At 48.5% G+C, this 15,308-nt stretch overlaps 6 protein-coding genes across 6 annotated transcripts; 3 read left to right on the forward strand and 3 right to left on the reverse strand.

Moving 5' to 3' along the window:
• Positions 1 to 1,562: 1,562 nt before the first annotated feature.
• On the forward strand, positions 1,563 to 4,090 carry F5Z01DRAFT_642826 (phosphoribosylglycinamide synthetase). The gene has a single exon (XM_046262674.1). It carries the CDS (start codon positions 1,697 to 1,699, stop codon positions 4,052 to 4,054), a length of 2,358 nt encoding a protein of 785 aa, XP_046122216.1. The 5' UTR covers positions 1,563 to 1,696; the 3' UTR covers positions 4,055 to 4,090.
• F5Z01DRAFT_642827 (S-adenosyl-L-methionine-dependent methyltransferase) lies at positions 4,091 to 5,554 on the reverse strand. The gene is made up of 2 exons (XM_046262675.1): positions 5,097 to 5,554; positions 4,091 to 4,884 (listed from the first exon to the last, which is right to left on the reverse strand). Exons 1-2 carry the CDS (start codon positions 5,371 to 5,373, stop codon positions 4,160 to 4,162), a joined length of 1,002 nt encoding a protein of 333 aa, XP_046122217.1. The 5' UTR covers positions 5,374 to 5,554; the 3' UTR covers positions 4,091 to 4,159.
• A 153-nt stretch (positions 5,555 to 5,707) lies between these two features.
• On the forward strand, positions 5,708 to 6,776 carry F5Z01DRAFT_614923 (uncharacterized protein; the record flags this gene model as incomplete). The annotated part of the gene is made up of 3 exons (XM_046260839.1): positions 5,708 to 6,082; positions 6,134 to 6,340; positions 6,390 to 6,776. The coding sequence occupies 3 exons, from the start codon at positions 5,708 to 5,710 to the stop codon at positions 6,774 to 6,776; spliced, it is 969 nt and encodes a 322-aa protein (XP_046122218.1).
• A 3,106-nt stretch (positions 6,777 to 9,882) lies between these two features.
• On the forward strand, positions 9,883 to 12,017 carry F5Z01DRAFT_642841 (putative kinetoplast-associated protein KAP). The gene is made up of 3 exons (XM_046262676.1): positions 9,883 to 11,439; positions 11,490 to 11,941; positions 11,995 to 12,017. The coding sequence occupies exons 1-3, from the start codon at positions 10,300 to 10,302 to the stop codon at positions 12,008 to 12,010; spliced, it is 1,608 nt and encodes a 535-aa protein (XP_046122219.1). The 5' UTR covers positions 9,883 to 10,299; the 3' UTR covers positions 12,011 to 12,017.
• Positions 11,978 to 13,266, reverse strand: F5Z01DRAFT_190651 (cyclase/dehydrase family protein). Its single transcript, XM_046258005.1, has one exon. The coding sequence runs from the start codon at positions 12,965 to 12,967 to the stop codon at positions 12,368 to 12,370; it is 600 nt and encodes a 199-aa protein (XP_046122220.1). The 5' UTR covers positions 12,968 to 13,266; the 3' UTR covers positions 11,978 to 12,367.
• A 660-nt stretch (positions 13,267 to 13,926) lies between these two features.
• On the reverse strand, positions 13,927 to 15,240 carry F5Z01DRAFT_642846 (calmodulin-1). The gene is made up of 6 exons (XM_046262677.1): positions 14,866 to 15,240; positions 14,758 to 14,814; positions 14,698 to 14,713; positions 14,522 to 14,647; positions 14,257 to 14,469; positions 13,927 to 14,204 (listed from the first exon to the last, which is right to left on the reverse strand). Exons 1-6 carry the CDS (start codon positions 15,109 to 15,111, stop codon positions 14,170 to 14,172), a joined length of 693 nt encoding a protein of 230 aa, XP_046122221.1. The 5' UTR covers positions 15,112 to 15,240; the 3' UTR covers positions 13,927 to 14,169.
• Between the last annotated feature and the right edge of the window lie 68 nt (positions 15,241 to 15,308).

Genomic DNA, 15,308 nt, shown 5'->3' on the forward strand with positions numbered 1-15,308 from the left:
GTAAGTAATATTCTTATATCGGGGTTATAAAGGTATTTATAAGAGCTTATAGTAATAGCTAAGAGCTATTATTTTCTTATTTAATAATAAAATAATACAAAGCCCGCCTTATTAATTACTAATAAAGGCTATATAAAGTTAATATAAAGAGGACTTATATTAGCCTAATACTTATTAATTTAATAAAAAGTAATTATAACGATAGCTTTCTTAATAAATATTACTTATATATTAATTATATAACTTCGCTTTAGTATCGATTATTTTATTAATAATAATAATAATAATAATAAGAATATAATAATAAAAAGATAGAATAAATTAATTTATAATATTAATGATATTTTTTAAAAGAATATAAGTAATATATAAAGGCTACGCGCGTTATAAGAAATACTTATAGATTCTAATAATTAATAAAATATAACGCGTTATATATATAGTTAGTAAGTATGCCCTAGCGATACTATAATATAACCGCGGGTTATAAAAAATATATATTAATATTAAGAATTAAAAATAAAGAAAAAAAACAAACTAATAAAGGTTATTATTATTATATATATAAACGCTTAAGGGCTTATTTAATCTTTACTTAAAAATATACTAAAGGTATTATTATTTTTACTTTTTTTTATTAAGCTTATAAGTATATTCTTTATATATAAATAAGCTATAAGGTTTTATTAGGATATATCGATCTATATAAAGATATAATTATTAAATAATAAAATAAAAAATATACTCTTATAGTGCATAAACCTTATATTTTATATATAATATATATATCAAATAGCTATAAAAATAAAGGGGGCGATAATACGAATTTATTAATAACTAATCTTTATTAGAAAATAAGTTAAAAATATTATTACCTTTACTTATTTTTATAAGGCTCGCGGTTATACTCTTTATATATAAATAAGCTATATAGCTCGCTATAAGAAAATATAGACCTATATAGAGTTATAATAGCTAAATAACGAAACTAAATATATACTTTAATAGCTTAAGGGTCTTATAATAAGTATATAACGTATATATAGGACGCCTCCGAAGAAAAGGGGGGTAATATTATAGTTTTATTAATATACTAGCGGCTAGGTACGAGACCTAGCTTAGATAGCCTAGACTAGTTATATACCCTTATAAGGATATATAGACCCTATAATATATTACTAAAAAAAAAGCCCGTAAACTTTATTTTTCTTTTTCCTTTCTCCTTTATTATTAAATAAACTAAATCTAAGTTATTAAGTTATTCTAATAAGGCCTAGCTTATAATAAAATATATCTATTAACTATATAAAAAAATTTTTTTTTAAAAAAAATAAATTTTATATTAAGGTTTTTTTATTAAAATTCTTTTTTAAGATTATTTAATTTAAATAATTTAATTAATTATTAAAAATATATATAAAGATATATAATTTATTATTATTATTATAATAAAAATTATTTTTTTAATAATATATAATTATATAAATAATTATTTTCTTATTTATTTAATATAGTCTTTAGAGTCTAGATTTATTCTATAGTATATTACTTACTTTACTAATAACTAGGTACCTTAGGTCGAGCTCTATACTTCTCTCTCGCCGATCTCGGCGTTAGAGGGGTAATTTTTTTCTTTGTCCAGCATAGGCTTGATAATTATCAGTCCCTATGGTATTACTGTCGCATAGACCATACAATGGCCGATCTCCGAATTCTGCTCATTGGCAATGGCGGCCGTGAACACGCATTGGCTTGGAAGCTCAGCCAATCTTCGCGTGTTGCCTCCATTCTGGCTGTCCCCGGAAACGGTGGAACAGCCACATGCCCCAAGACGACAAATGTTACGTCGGTTTCTGCGAGCGACTTCGAGGGTCTTGTCAAGTTTGCCAGAGACAACGACGTCAATCTTGCTGTGCCAGGACCCGAGGCCCCCCTTGTGAATGGGGTCGAGCAATACTTTCGCCTCGCTGGCATCCCTTGCTTTGGACCTACGAAAGACGCTGCTCGACTAGAAGGAAGCAAAACATACTCGAAAGATTTCATGAGGAAATACAACATCCCCACGGCCGCGTATCAGAACTTCTCCGACTACAACACAGCAGTTCGGTACATTGACGAGGTGGACCATGACGTGGTCATCAAAGCTACCGGATTGGCCGCCGGCAAGGGCGTGATACTACCATCGACGAAGGCTGAAGCGAAGGCTGCGCTAAAAGAGATCATGGTTGACAAGGCTTTTGGAGCCGCTGGGTCCGAGGTTGTTGTGGAAGAACTTCTCCACGGCGACGAGCTAAGTGTTTTGACGTTTTGCGATGGCTACACTTTCCGCTCTTTACCAATGGCACAAGATCACAAGCGCATCTATGATGGTGATGAGGGGCCCAACACGGGTGGAATGGGCTGCTATGCGCCCACGAACATTTCATCACAGGATTTGATTGAGCGCGTCGATCGAGAAATCCTACTTCCCACGTTTCGAGGCATGCGATTGGAGAAGCAGGCTTTCAAGGGTGTTCTGTTCACTGGCTTGATGATCACCACAGACGGACCCAAAGTGCTCGAATACAATGTGCGCTTTGGTGACCCCGAAACGCAGACCGTCCTTCCACTTTTGTCAGAGGACACGGACCTTGCAGAGATCATGTTGGCATGTACAAATTCTTCACTGGAGGCGATTGCGATCAACGTTGTGGACAAGTTCAGCGCAACCGTTGTGCTGGCTGCAGGCGGCTACCCGGGGTCCTACGCTCAGGGTACTGTAATGACTGTGCAAGAACCTCCCAAAGGTAGCACCATTTTCCACGCTGGGACGAAGTTGGATCCGGAAGATGGCCAGCTCAAAACTTCTGGTGGTCGCGTCATTGCATTGAACACCGTGGGAAGCTCTCTGCGAGCCGCTGTTGATGCCTCGTACGCCGCTCTATCTTCCAATGTCATTGACTTCGAAGGCAAGTTCTATCGAAGAGACATCGCCCACCGCGCGTTCCGCGTCACTCAGGGATCCTCGATGACGTATGCGCAAGCTGGCGTTGACATCCAGGCTGGCAATGACTTTGTGGACAAAATCAAGAAAGCTGTTGCTAGCACGGCACGCCCTGGCGCGGATGCTGAAATCGGCGGCTTCGGAGGCGAGGTGGACCTCTCCAAAGCGGGATTCCCCGGTGCTCCCATCATTGTCGGTGCTATTGATGGTGTTGGTACAAAGCTCAAAGTTGCATTGGCAATGGGAAAGCACGATACCGTTGGTATCGACCTGGTAGCAATGAACGTCAACGATTTGGTTGTTCAAGGCGCCACCCCTCTCATGTTTCTCGACTACTACGGCTGCAGTAAACTCAACCCCGCCATTGCCTCTGCGTTTGTCGAAGGTGTAGCAGAAGGATGTCGTCAAGCTGGCTGTGCTCTTGTTGGTGGCGAGACGGCCGAAATGCCCGGCATGTACACTGGCGAAGAGTACGATGCCGCCGGATGCGCCGTAGGCACGGTGACACATGATATCAAACTTCCGCTCTTGGATCAGATGAGGGAGGGGGATGTTTTGATAGGACTCTCATCCTCTGGCGTTCACTCCAATGGGTATTCCCTTGTGCGCCGAATTGTGTCTGCTGCCGGTCTGGACTATTCGTCTACAGCGCCTTGGGACAGTGCAACCACCGTCGGGGAATCACTACTTACGCCCACACGCATCTATGTGAAAGCTCTTCTTCCGATTCTGCAGCACATCAAAGGCCTCGCACACATAACTGGCGGAGGGTTAGTCGAGAACGTACCAAGGATGTTGCCCTCTCACCTGGCGGCTTCGATCGGCTTTGGTTGGGACATGCCTCCCGTGTTCAAGTGGTTGAAGCAGGCTGGCAACGTGACCCCCTCAGAGATGGTCCGCACATTCAACTCTGGCATTGGTATGGTAATTGCACTTGATGCTGCGCAAGTTGACGCCGTTACGGCATCGTTGAGCAAGTCAGGAGAGAAGGTGTTCCATCTTGGGCGGCTGATCCGTCGCGAAGGGTCAGATGGTTGTGTTGTTGACAATTTGTCTTCGTGGACAGATTAGTATTAGATTAATCGGAAACCGTAAAGAGTCACGAATTGCGCTTCGGATTTGACTGTGAATGTTTCGTACTAATAAACACCAATTGTCATTTGCGGGCCTTGCTTTTTATATCTTCTTGAAAAGCCCCTGTAACCAACATCGGTACATCTTTTTCTTTTCACTACGGTTGACAATCAAGCGCCGGTCCTCACCGAGCTCCTCGATTTCAAACAAGGTCTCGGCGGAGTCACCCTTCCAGATGGTTGCCAACTCCTCCTGATCGAAGAAGTACACCCGTGTCCCATCCCCGCGGACGTAGAAGTTCTCCTCCATGTACCGGCCTTTGCGAAATCTGACTTGCGCAAGATCGCCACGCCCATAGTCGCGGAAACAAACTATGCCGCCGGGCTTCAAGAGGCGATGCACATTGTGCACTGCGGCGGTCCATTGAGCGGGCGACAGAGCCGAGAATATGAAGATAAGGATCGCAACATCTACGGACCCTTCTCTGAGATTGGGCGGCAAATCATCGCTGGCAACATCCCATACATCAGCTTGCATGTGCTGAGTATCGTATTGCACACTGGTGCGCATCACATCGACGGCTGTCTTTGAGAAGTCGCAAGCATGAATCTTCAGCCCCGGGTTCTGGTTGGTGGCAAGCACCGGGAAAGCAGTATTACCAGCTCCTGCCCCAATTTCGAGGACAAGCGATGGGCCCGCGTCACGTTGGGTCAACTTATCTAAAACGGGAAACTCCTGCTTCAGCCACTTTCGATCTTTAAAGAAGTTGGCTGTGTTGTTCTTGTAGAACAGGTTCCACCATTTTGCGGGATCTCCATTGAATCTCTCTGCGACTCAAGTCAGCAACTGATCGAGCAACGTGACGGAAATACGCAAGTAAAAGATAGATACATTTGCATTCAGATGGGAGCGAAAGAATTGAAGGTATAGTTTATCATCAGGTTTCAGATGAACTATGCATTAGGTGTGTCATCATCATAATATATGGGGTTGGGTTGTGTGCAAGGATGCTCTGGCATAAGAAAAAAAAGAAACTCACTTTTGTCAAATTCAGAGACAGGAGATTGTCTTTGCAATGCTAATTGCTGCTCTGCGTATGCCTTATATGCATCGTCAGTTTCGACATGGTCCCAGGCGTTGAACTCGAACACATCATCTCCTGCCTCTAGGAACCGACTACCAAACTGGAAAGGGTCCGAACGCTTCAGATTTTCAGAGCTGCTGTGAGAACGGTGTGACAAGTTGACTTCTGGCTGCCGTAGGCATTCTTGGTCATTTGACGCAGGTACTTTCCCAGCCTGGGAATCTTGGTCCATACTCAAAGTGATATCGAGACTTCGATGAACTAGTGTTTTAGCATCAACCGTCGCGAATGGGAAGTCGATTGTAGTCTCGGTTTCAAATAATAATAGAGGAGAGAAAGTGTGAGAGGGAATGAAGAGCGGGATTAGCGAAAGAAAAGTCAATGAGCTTTGTGCGTTTAGCGGGCGGGATGGATAATCTCGACCGCCGGCTCCATACCTTACCTAGATCTGACCCACCCTGAGGTAGGCCCGTCCGGTCTGGCCTGAAGAGCTACCTTATGCGGGGCCTCGCAGCTTGGTTTACGTTCAGGTGCGAGGACGGAGACATCTACAATTGCAAATCATCATGATTTCACTCTCCCAAGATCGCGGACTTTTGAGCCATCCAGACGCTCTTCACGTTGCTCAACAAGCGCCTCTAGTTCTCAAGGACGCACCGAAAACGATATCTGCTTCGCCATGGGCATCACTATTCTCTGCACCCGACACAGCTGACTTGTGGATCACATACGAGAACTTGCTCTTGTCATGTCTGCGTTCCGGCGACGATAAATCAGCGATTGAATGCTTAGATCGCATTACAGCACGATTCGGGTCGCAGAATGAGCGCGTCATGGCTCTGACAGGCTTAGGCAAGGAGGCGACGGCGAAGGGGGACGAACAGCTGCAACACATCTTGACGGAATACCAGGAGATCTTGGGAGAAAATGCAGCTAACATTGTGGGTTCATAGAGCGCTATGCCTCGACGTTCGATGTGCTGACATGTCTAGCCAATCGCGAAGCGCAGAGTCGCATTGCTCAGATCCATGGGGAAGGACTCAGAAGCTATCACCGCTCTTGGCACCCTTCTTGATTCCTCCCCTACGGATGCAGAAGGGTGGTCGGAGCTCGCGGATCTCCATTTATCGCAAGGCCACTATCCACAAGCCATCTTCGCGCTCGAAGAAGTGCTCGTTTTGGTACCCAATGCCTGGAATGTAAGTGTACTCTGCCAACTCACGACGCTGCTGACGTATGAACCCAAAGATGCACGCCCGGTTGGGCGAGGTTTTTATGATGGCAGCCGCCTCGAGTAGCGATGCGCAACTGAAATACAGGGCAGAGGCGCTGAAACGCTTCGCTCGCAGCGTGGAGCTATGTGACCATTATCTCCGGGGGTACTACGGACTGAAGCTTGTCGCCGACCAACTCCAAGAGGACAAAATCCGGAGCAAACCGAAGAACGACCCAGACAGCTTCACTATACCTGATCAAGAGACGCTTGCTAGGCTTAGTGAGGTGGCGATGGAAAGGCTTGCTGACATAGTAAGGAGATACAAGGCAGGCGAGCCCCTTTGGCAAGGGTACGATAGTTCTGCGATTGCTGCCGCAGCAGACCTTTTGGACAAGACAAAGCAGACGCTTGTAAGATAGCTTTTCAGATGCACCAACGAAGCTCTGTCACAGAAGCATGGCCCATTCCAGCCCAGCCAGGAATATAATACATGCGGGCCCCATTGCCGTCGCCAATGTGAGAACGAAGCTGCGACTTGCATCTTTCGAATTGCCATCAGCATATCTCAGCGCGGACAAGCGGAATACCAATGCTCGTCGGACCTTGTCAGACGATACTTGTAATTCAGCAGTTGCGTTCAATTGACCACTCAGTCTAGCAAGGCCCTCTATCCTTGCACATTTTCATATGAGTAATTAGACGACGACTACTGAAGGACTCGCGACGCAACCCCACGAACGTTAACGCGCCTATGCAACAGGCATAAACCGTTGGCAGCTTATAACGACGCCCGTCGTTGTTGTTTGCGAACAATGACTGTCAATTGAAGTCGCCCATTTGCCTTTTGCTTGGGTTCACATTGGTCTGAAGAAGTGCGCAGCTACCCTCGTCCTGGCCTACCGCGTGTCGTGGATTGAGTTCTTGGGAGGCGATTCACGACGCTACGGAAGAACAAAGACTCACACGCTCACTGCGGTCGACATGTGGCATATGGCCGACAATAATGGCGCCTATGAAGCATTTGAAATCAGTTTAGAAGTAGTATAGCCAGGGTGAAAGTCAAGGCGGTCTTTGGGCTTACCATCACTTGCGGCGATTCTCAGAAGTGCTGGAAGTAGAGTTTGCTGCAATCGTCAATGAGGAAAATGTGCGAGCTTAAGCCTTATAACTGGTACGTGGTAGACAATCAATGTGATCCATAGAAGATATCATCGAATGGACTGAGGTGACCAGAAAGAGGGGGAGACACTCCATTGCATGTTCTAGCCCTGAGGTTTGATGGTAGTATCTTCGGTTGACCTGGAATTCCTTAATGTTGTATGAGTTCACTCGTGACTCAAACAATCAGCTCGATCGTCGAGCTGTATCAATCAACCGCCAGAGCCTACATTTTCCAAAGGACCACGAATAAAGACGCCGGCGGCACAGTGCTCACCACACATCGTGCAGAGGTGCAATGTTTTCACAAGCCGCTTGGTGTTCCCATGGTATAACGTAGTAGAATTTTCGGGCGCCTCTATGGGTTATGAGAAGGGTGTTATCTGACCTAGTCTCCATTATAAGGAGCCATGTGTGATCCTGGCAGATGCAACCAAGTGAGACGTGGCGAAGTGTTTTGCTCGGGTGACATGGCGACTGCGCGTTTTCATCAAACATGGTATCAACTAATATGGCCGGTCTACTGACGCACTTTGCATCCCGAGCCTGCAGCCACCGCATGTGAAGCAAAGCGACTGCGAAGCCTTCGGCTTCACGAATGCAGAGACAGGAGTGCCTCACAGCGTTGAATTCGGCCAACATTTGTTTTGGTCGTAGCGAGAACCGTCAAGATACAAAATTGATCAAGCGATTTATCACATGGCAGGACGGCTCCCGACTGCTGAGCGATTAGTAACACAGGGGAGGGCGAAAGTGGAGCGAATTGCGTTACCACATGGCTGGTCGGTATGGCAGGCATGTGTACTACCGACCTTCTACAGTCGATGGGAAGTCATGTCGTGATGGGGTCAGGGGACTCAGTGCTCGGGGCCGTGCTCCGCCAGGCCATCTCACCACCATGAAATTAGCACCCAACCGCTACCCTGGTGCCCAGTCTGCCTGCTAATAACTGTCCAGTTGTCGACTATCTGTCGTGACAGGGTCACGCAAGACCCACAGGGACGTACGTGAGACGCCCGCGGTCTTTCATTGGTAATGTGAGCCGCTCTAGACGTTGGGCACTTGTTGGGCAGCGGATTGTGGATTTAGGGTACGGCACGTTTCTTGCGGAGGGCAGCTTGTACCAGTAGTACTTGAGTAGGTAGTACGTGTAATACCGGTAGGTGTTTTCAGTGGTGCGGGTTACGATACCTGAGGATAACGAGCGACTGGAAGCTGCGGTTGGCACGGCTGGCTCAGAGTGGTAAGTAAATTAGTAAGGAGTAAGTGGTGGATGGGCAATGGGTTGAATTCCGTGCCGTGGTTGCAAGGCGATTGCAGCGGGCGGGGGTTTGTAGACTTCAAAACTCTTGAAGCCTGATAAGTCTAAAGGGTAGAGGTATTGGAGTATATTTTTATTAGGTACTAGTAGGCACCTAACACAACCTGAAGGCATGGAGACTGGGGTCCAGTGACTCCAGTCAGCGGCCGACTCCCACTGGAGTCGCATGCAGTAGGACTGGTACCTGCAACGACGGATCTGTCCAAGAATTTCCAGCAACATGAAAGTATCAACGTTACAATGTGAGGCTGATAACTGCGGCATTGGCAGTGCAAGTCAACATAAAAAAATATGTCGCCGCCGGGCGTCATGAATTCCTTTGCTAAGTCAAAGTACAGCAAACAATGTTGTTCTGATGGGGCCCTTGCAAACAGACCATCCGTGTCTGTTGGTTTCATGCAATGTTCTACAACATGGATTCATTGTATCGGCTCTGGCGATCGATCCCTGGCTATCACTCATTGGGCTGTATGAGTCTGGTGTCAGGCACCATCAAAGACTCCGGATATTTCCCGTGGTTGAAAGAGCAGGACTTTCTCACCACAAATGTCAACCAGGCCGAGCTGTCTCACGTAATTAAGAATCAATGTCCCTTACCAGACCAAGGACGCTTTAAGCCACCGTGCAGCCTGTGGCAGCGACAGCATCAACGCTTTCTCTGCGAATCCGGTCGCCAGCATCCCCGTCGCGGTTCTGGCGTTGAGCTTCCTAGCATCCCAATTGTGCACTTTTACACATCTTGTCGCGGGGTTTCACGGACGGCGTAGTACCGAAGCCTTCCTGCAGAGTCTCACCAGGCTGCTGTACGTTCACAGCCCACGAATCACATGGTGGGAAAGGTCGCGAGGGGCTGTTGACGACGCCACACAGTAAGAGCCAGCAGCACAAGCGGGCTGGTTGAAGCTTGTCAAGTGGTGCCCTCGGGTAACCTGACAGGACATCCTGACCCCGCCCTGGCCACACCGTGAGTCTGTGAGCGTGACGGCGCATAAGTACTAAGCCACGCACCTTTCCTCACCACCCATTTCGTCGCCGCCGAACTACTGGCGAAATCTTTGTCTGCTATGCCGTAAGATTCACGAGTCTTGATACTGCTTTTCGCGAGTTCGGAGACTAACCTAGCATCCAGACTGACACAGAGGCCGGAAAGGACTATCCAAAGTGCGCACGCACAACCGGGTGGCTCTCAATCAACCTACTCAGACGGTCACGAAGATACATTTGATTCGCAGGACGAGGAGGACTATTACGACGACGACGACGAGGTCGACCCCTCGGACTCAGCGTCTGCGAGTAACGGCCCGACTTCTCGTCTATACTCTCGAGCTCCCTACCGATCTCACAGTCAACATCAACGCCAAAATCAACACGTCGTCCCTCTGTGGCGAGCCGGAGGCTCCCCAGGAGCGACACACGCTCCATACGCACCACCGCAGGGCGATCAGGGATCGGCTGATTTCGCCATGGGCGACCACTACCCCCAAAGGCCGTACCACCAGGGGCCACGGGCAAGGCAGCAGAACGCGTACTATAGCAATGGAAATGGCGACCCGCATAGTCATGCAGAGTATGCTTCAGGACAGAGGGGCCACGGAGGGCCAGTCGCCCCATATCAGGGCATGGGTGGCATGGTACCTTTCGGCCAACAGTATGGCAATAACCCCTTTGCTGCGCATGGTCCCAACGGCGCCAGCTTTTACGACGGTCAAGCCCGGTATGCGATGATGCCATACGGCGCCCCTGGCTTCTATGGAGACCCCCGTCAATATTCAATGCCACAGCATATGCAGCAGTACCAGATGGCCCCCGTGCCTGCGGCTACAGAGCACCCGGGTAGAGAGGTAACGCCTGTCCCCAAGGAGGACATCGAGAAAAAGCGCATGGCAGACGAGCTTGCAGCCATCAAGGCCATGCAAGAAGAGGCCAAGGCAGCTGAAAAAAGGAAGGAAGACGAAGCTCGCATCAAGAAAGAAGCCGAGGAAGCATTCAAGCAACGGATGGAAGAGGCCAGGCTATACAACGAACGCGCGGCGGCGGAAGTAGCCAAGGCTCGAGCCGAGGCTGAGCGAGCGGCTCGGGAGAGGATTGAAGCGGAGAGGAAAGCTCAAGAAGAGGCTGCCAAACAGCGCGCGGACGACATGAAGCGCGCGGAAGAGAATGCCCGAATGAAATTTGAGGCAGATCAAAAAGCGGCTGAAGAACGTAGGCGGAAAGAGGACGAGGACCGCAAGAGGGCTGAAGAGGCTGCGCGCATTCGGGTTGAAGCTGCCATCAAGGCCGAGGCCGAAGCGAGGGCGGCTGCTGAGAAGAAGGTGGCTGAAGAGGCAGAGCGTATTAAGAAGATCGAGGAAGATGCCAAGCGCAAGGCTGAAGCTGATGCTGCGGCCAAGGTCGAGAAAGAAAAGGCGGATGCGATCGCCAAGGCGGAGGCCGAAGCAGCCGCCAAAAAGGAGCAAGAGGAGCTCAAGGAGAAGTGGCAAGAGGAGGCGAGGCAGAAGGCGGAAAATTCCGCTAAACAAAAGGCAGACAAAGCGCCCATTCGCTTCAAGGACGCTGTCGGCCGCAAATTCAGCTTTCCGTTTCATCTTTGCCAGACTTGGGCGGTATGTACAATCAGATTAGCGGTAAACCAGTGTATGCTAACCTAGCACAGGGCATGGAAGAGCTCATCAAGCAAGCTTTCCTGCAGGTTGATCTACTGGGCCCTCACGTCCAAGAAGGGCATTATGATTTGACCGGTCCCAATGGTGAAATCATTCTTCCTTCAGTTTGGGAGAAGGTAGTGGAGCCGGATTGGAGTATTAGCATGACCATGTGGCCCTTGGACAAGTCACCACCTGTTGGACCAGGACCACGAATACCAGGACCCTTGGGAGGGCATAGCGGCCCCATGCCCCCGCCCAGGGGGGTTCCCGTACCAGGACCTCCTCGCCGGCCTAGGGGGGAAGTCCCTGTGACTGATGGTCCTCGACACGCGGACTGGCCACGCCCTCGTTCTGGCCCTCCACGCGGCGTTGAAATTGTGAACGCTGCCCCGAAGTCCCGAAAACACAAGAAAGACGACCCCATACTCAAGTTCTTCACAGGAAGTAAGCCAAAAAAGAAGTGAGCCTCCTCGACGCTTGTTTGACTGTTTTGTTACTGACACCCTTGGCTAGGAGTAGCAAGAAATAAGCAGCGACCCGTTGCAGGACAACCAAGTGGCACATTAATGATACCCCCTTTTTCTCTGGTCTTTCACCATCGAGTGGATTTGACTATCCGACTTTGTTTTGCATTCATGAGTCTTGAAGATACTGCCTTCAAGTAAGGATGTGCGTCGCATGCATGGGTATGGTGTTTCCAAGTCACTAAGTCACTCGTCACAAGTTCTGGCTCATTCGCTACTACACCGCGGTCGTCAGCTGAACAATGGAATCTAGTTTTATCTAGGATCGAGCTGGGTGTTGATCGTATCTATGTTTGGTTTGCGCGGTCTTTGAGTCCATGATAGCTGGCGTACCGAGTATAGAGAATGGTAAAACAATCCCGTTATCTTGTTGGTCTACCGAGCTTGCTGTGGGCCTCCTTTTCGAAAGCTTCGATCATCATGCCAGCTACCTTGTCCGACATTGCTGCACTGACCGCAGCGTACAGAGGACTTGTGAAGTGATACTTGATCATAACGTCTACCTGAGTCTTCTCTTCTCCCAGAGCCTTAACGCTCCATCTGGTCAGGAGACTCCGAAACACTGCGCTAGCATTGCTTTGACCGTCGCCGCCGCTCATAGCTTCGACTGACACCCCGGGTACGCAACGCAGCTGCGACGTGAAGCACTCATTGAAGCCCCCCCAGCCCACATGAAGATCTGCTTGAGTAGGCCATCTTTGACCCGTTGTTGGGTCGGCTTTGGACCAGCGCGTGATTTGAGAGTGCGAACAATACGGTACAAAGTTTTTGTACGAGTCAACATCGACGATGATCGCGTACAGAAGGGCCGAAGGATACGGCACGACCCGTGATGCCGTGAGGGATTGCACTGAAGCATCAGGAGACGACCCATTGAATGAAAAGAAGCCGCGGCGAGTTTGAGCTGTTGTAGGGCCTGATATGTTGCGCCAAAGGGCGGCTGTGCAGCTGGGCGAGCGCATGTTTTAAGATCAGGGGCCTGCCTGGTCGTCACAGAGCACCCTTTTAGGGTAAGAATCCGGTACCAATTGACTTTACTCGACTCGAAAAGAGCCCAAAAGACCTGAGGCGTACGTGACTGAGTAAGATGATTTGAGCGGTGTTGTGCGCACATGAATTGATGGCCTCTGTTCCAGCGTCCTGCGTTTGTTTGAGCGATCCTGGCGTTGAAGAGCTCGCGCTCTGAGGTCTTCTACTTGTCTTATCGATAAGATGCCCTTAGACGGAGTCGAACACGTTGAGCCAAAATTTCGGCACCTTGCTTGCTTGGAATGCTAGGCAACTTATTCAATATTAATTTTAGCAGCTTCTGATCAAGCTTGCTGGATATCAATACCACATCATTCCGACAAAAGCCTCACTGGGAGCCGCATCTTTTGTATCGGGATATTTGACGTATACAGAAACAAGCTAAGGCAAGCAGTTCTCTTGGTCCATCACGCATTTATTTGTCTTGGTAGTTTTTTGACGTTCGGTAGGCGATACGATAGCTGCTTGACGGATTGCCAAACTGAACCTAGACTAGTAAGTAACCTTCCGATCACTCTCGCCCTTGTGAAGTAAGCAAGGAACAGTTCCGAGGTTCTCTTAGTGGCGCTTTCGCCCTGAGTGCATAGTATCATTCTTGGCGTCAACGCACCATGACTTCAGCCCGCGCCGTAGCTGGCGGGACAACGATTCATTTCAAGTTTCAACACCACCGCCGCAGACATCCTGCTTGAGTCGGAGTATTTTTTTGTTTTTTCTGGCGCTTCTCGATTGCAATCGCAGGAGAGGAATGGCAGAGGGGACTCATGTCCCCGGCACACATTTGATTCATGCTGTTGGGTTGTTGCGCGTTATTCACTCGTTCACGCGAAATCACTACTTTCCATTCCAAACAAATGAAAAGGTTTATGACCAGCCACAGGTCAGGTCAGCAGATCGGCAATTTCGCAACTGTACAACAGTACAAGTAGACTTCTGAAGATTGAATTCCGGTTCCCGGGGGCCGAAGCAAGGCAATACTATTGAATGGACATGCACGGCAGCACGGACCTTGAAAAAGCCACAGCCGACGAGTCCATAGTGGTGCATTATGCTGCACGATTGCTTCGAGCTGGCTGCGATCCGACAAATCCATGAGTGCCCGTCCACCCGTCGTCCACCCTCCAGACCGACGTGTTCATTTGTGCGCCATGATCTCGGCGAACTCACTATCTGAAGTAATGTCAGCCAAACGAAGGGACAGGGCTATGAAGGGCTATCATACAATCGATAGTTCCATCGCCGTCCTTATCTGCCATCTTCAACATCTCGTCAATTTCGTCCTCCGTCAAGTTCTCACCAAGAGACTTCATGACATGACGGAGTTCATCGCGAGAGATAGTACCGGTGCCGTCGCGATCAAAGACCTTGAACGCCTCACGGAGTTCCTTCTCTGGATCGCTCCCCGCGCCCTTTCGAGCCATCATGGTAAGGAATTCTGATTGCGATTCAGCGCGATGTGGTTCCGCTCATGAGGACGTGACACTCACCATTGAATTCAATGGCTCCACTTCCATCTGCGTCAACCTCGTTGAGCATGTCCTGGAGTTCAGATTCGGAAGGGTTCAACCCTAGGGACTTCATCACCGTGCCGAGCTCACTGACGGTGATTTGGCCTTGAGACTATCTTAGCAGTCGTACGCGTACGCCCAAAATTCGAACTCACCATCGCCATCCTTATCCTACTCGGGTAAGAGACTGAACAGAGTTGATAAGGGACACTTACAAAAAGGGCGAAGGCTTCCTTGAATTCAGCAATTTGCTGCTCAGTAAGCTCGTCGGCCTAAGGACGTCAGTGCATGCAACAATAGTCCAAAATCCGGGCAAAGATGACCATGGTAAATGAGGTCCAGTAGATTAGGACAGTCCGGGTGACAGGAATAGCGGCGATTTTCTGATTGCTTCTTTTGAGTTGCAAACCAAGATATTTGTAGTGTGATGCAAATGATAAACACTGGCGACGTAGTTCGTAAACATGCTGATGACCAGACGGGAGTATGAGGGGCAATGAGGGGTATCCAGAGAGCACTGCTGGTGATTTGCCCAGTGAGGCGACCGGCTGCAGACGCGCACCCACCATTGTGGTTCTAGACTGAAGAGCTCACGAACGGTTCTACGGTTACTACTGACATGAATGATGATGAATGGCTCTATTTATTTAATTTACAGGGTAATTATAGGGTCAAAATTACTAATAATCAGTACGAGCACAAGATGCGGCTGCTTTCTCTTTGAGGACTTTGATTGGAATATCCGAATTTACAGGTTAAATGAAGC

Source organism: Emericellopsis atlantica (genome assembly GCF_019669845.1).
Source record: "Emericellopsis atlantica unplaced genomic scaffold F5Z01scaffold_2, whole genome shotgun sequence".
Taxonomy (NCBI): domain Eukaryota; kingdom Fungi; phylum Ascomycota; class Sordariomycetes; order Hypocreales; family Bionectriaceae; genus Emericellopsis; species Emericellopsis atlantica.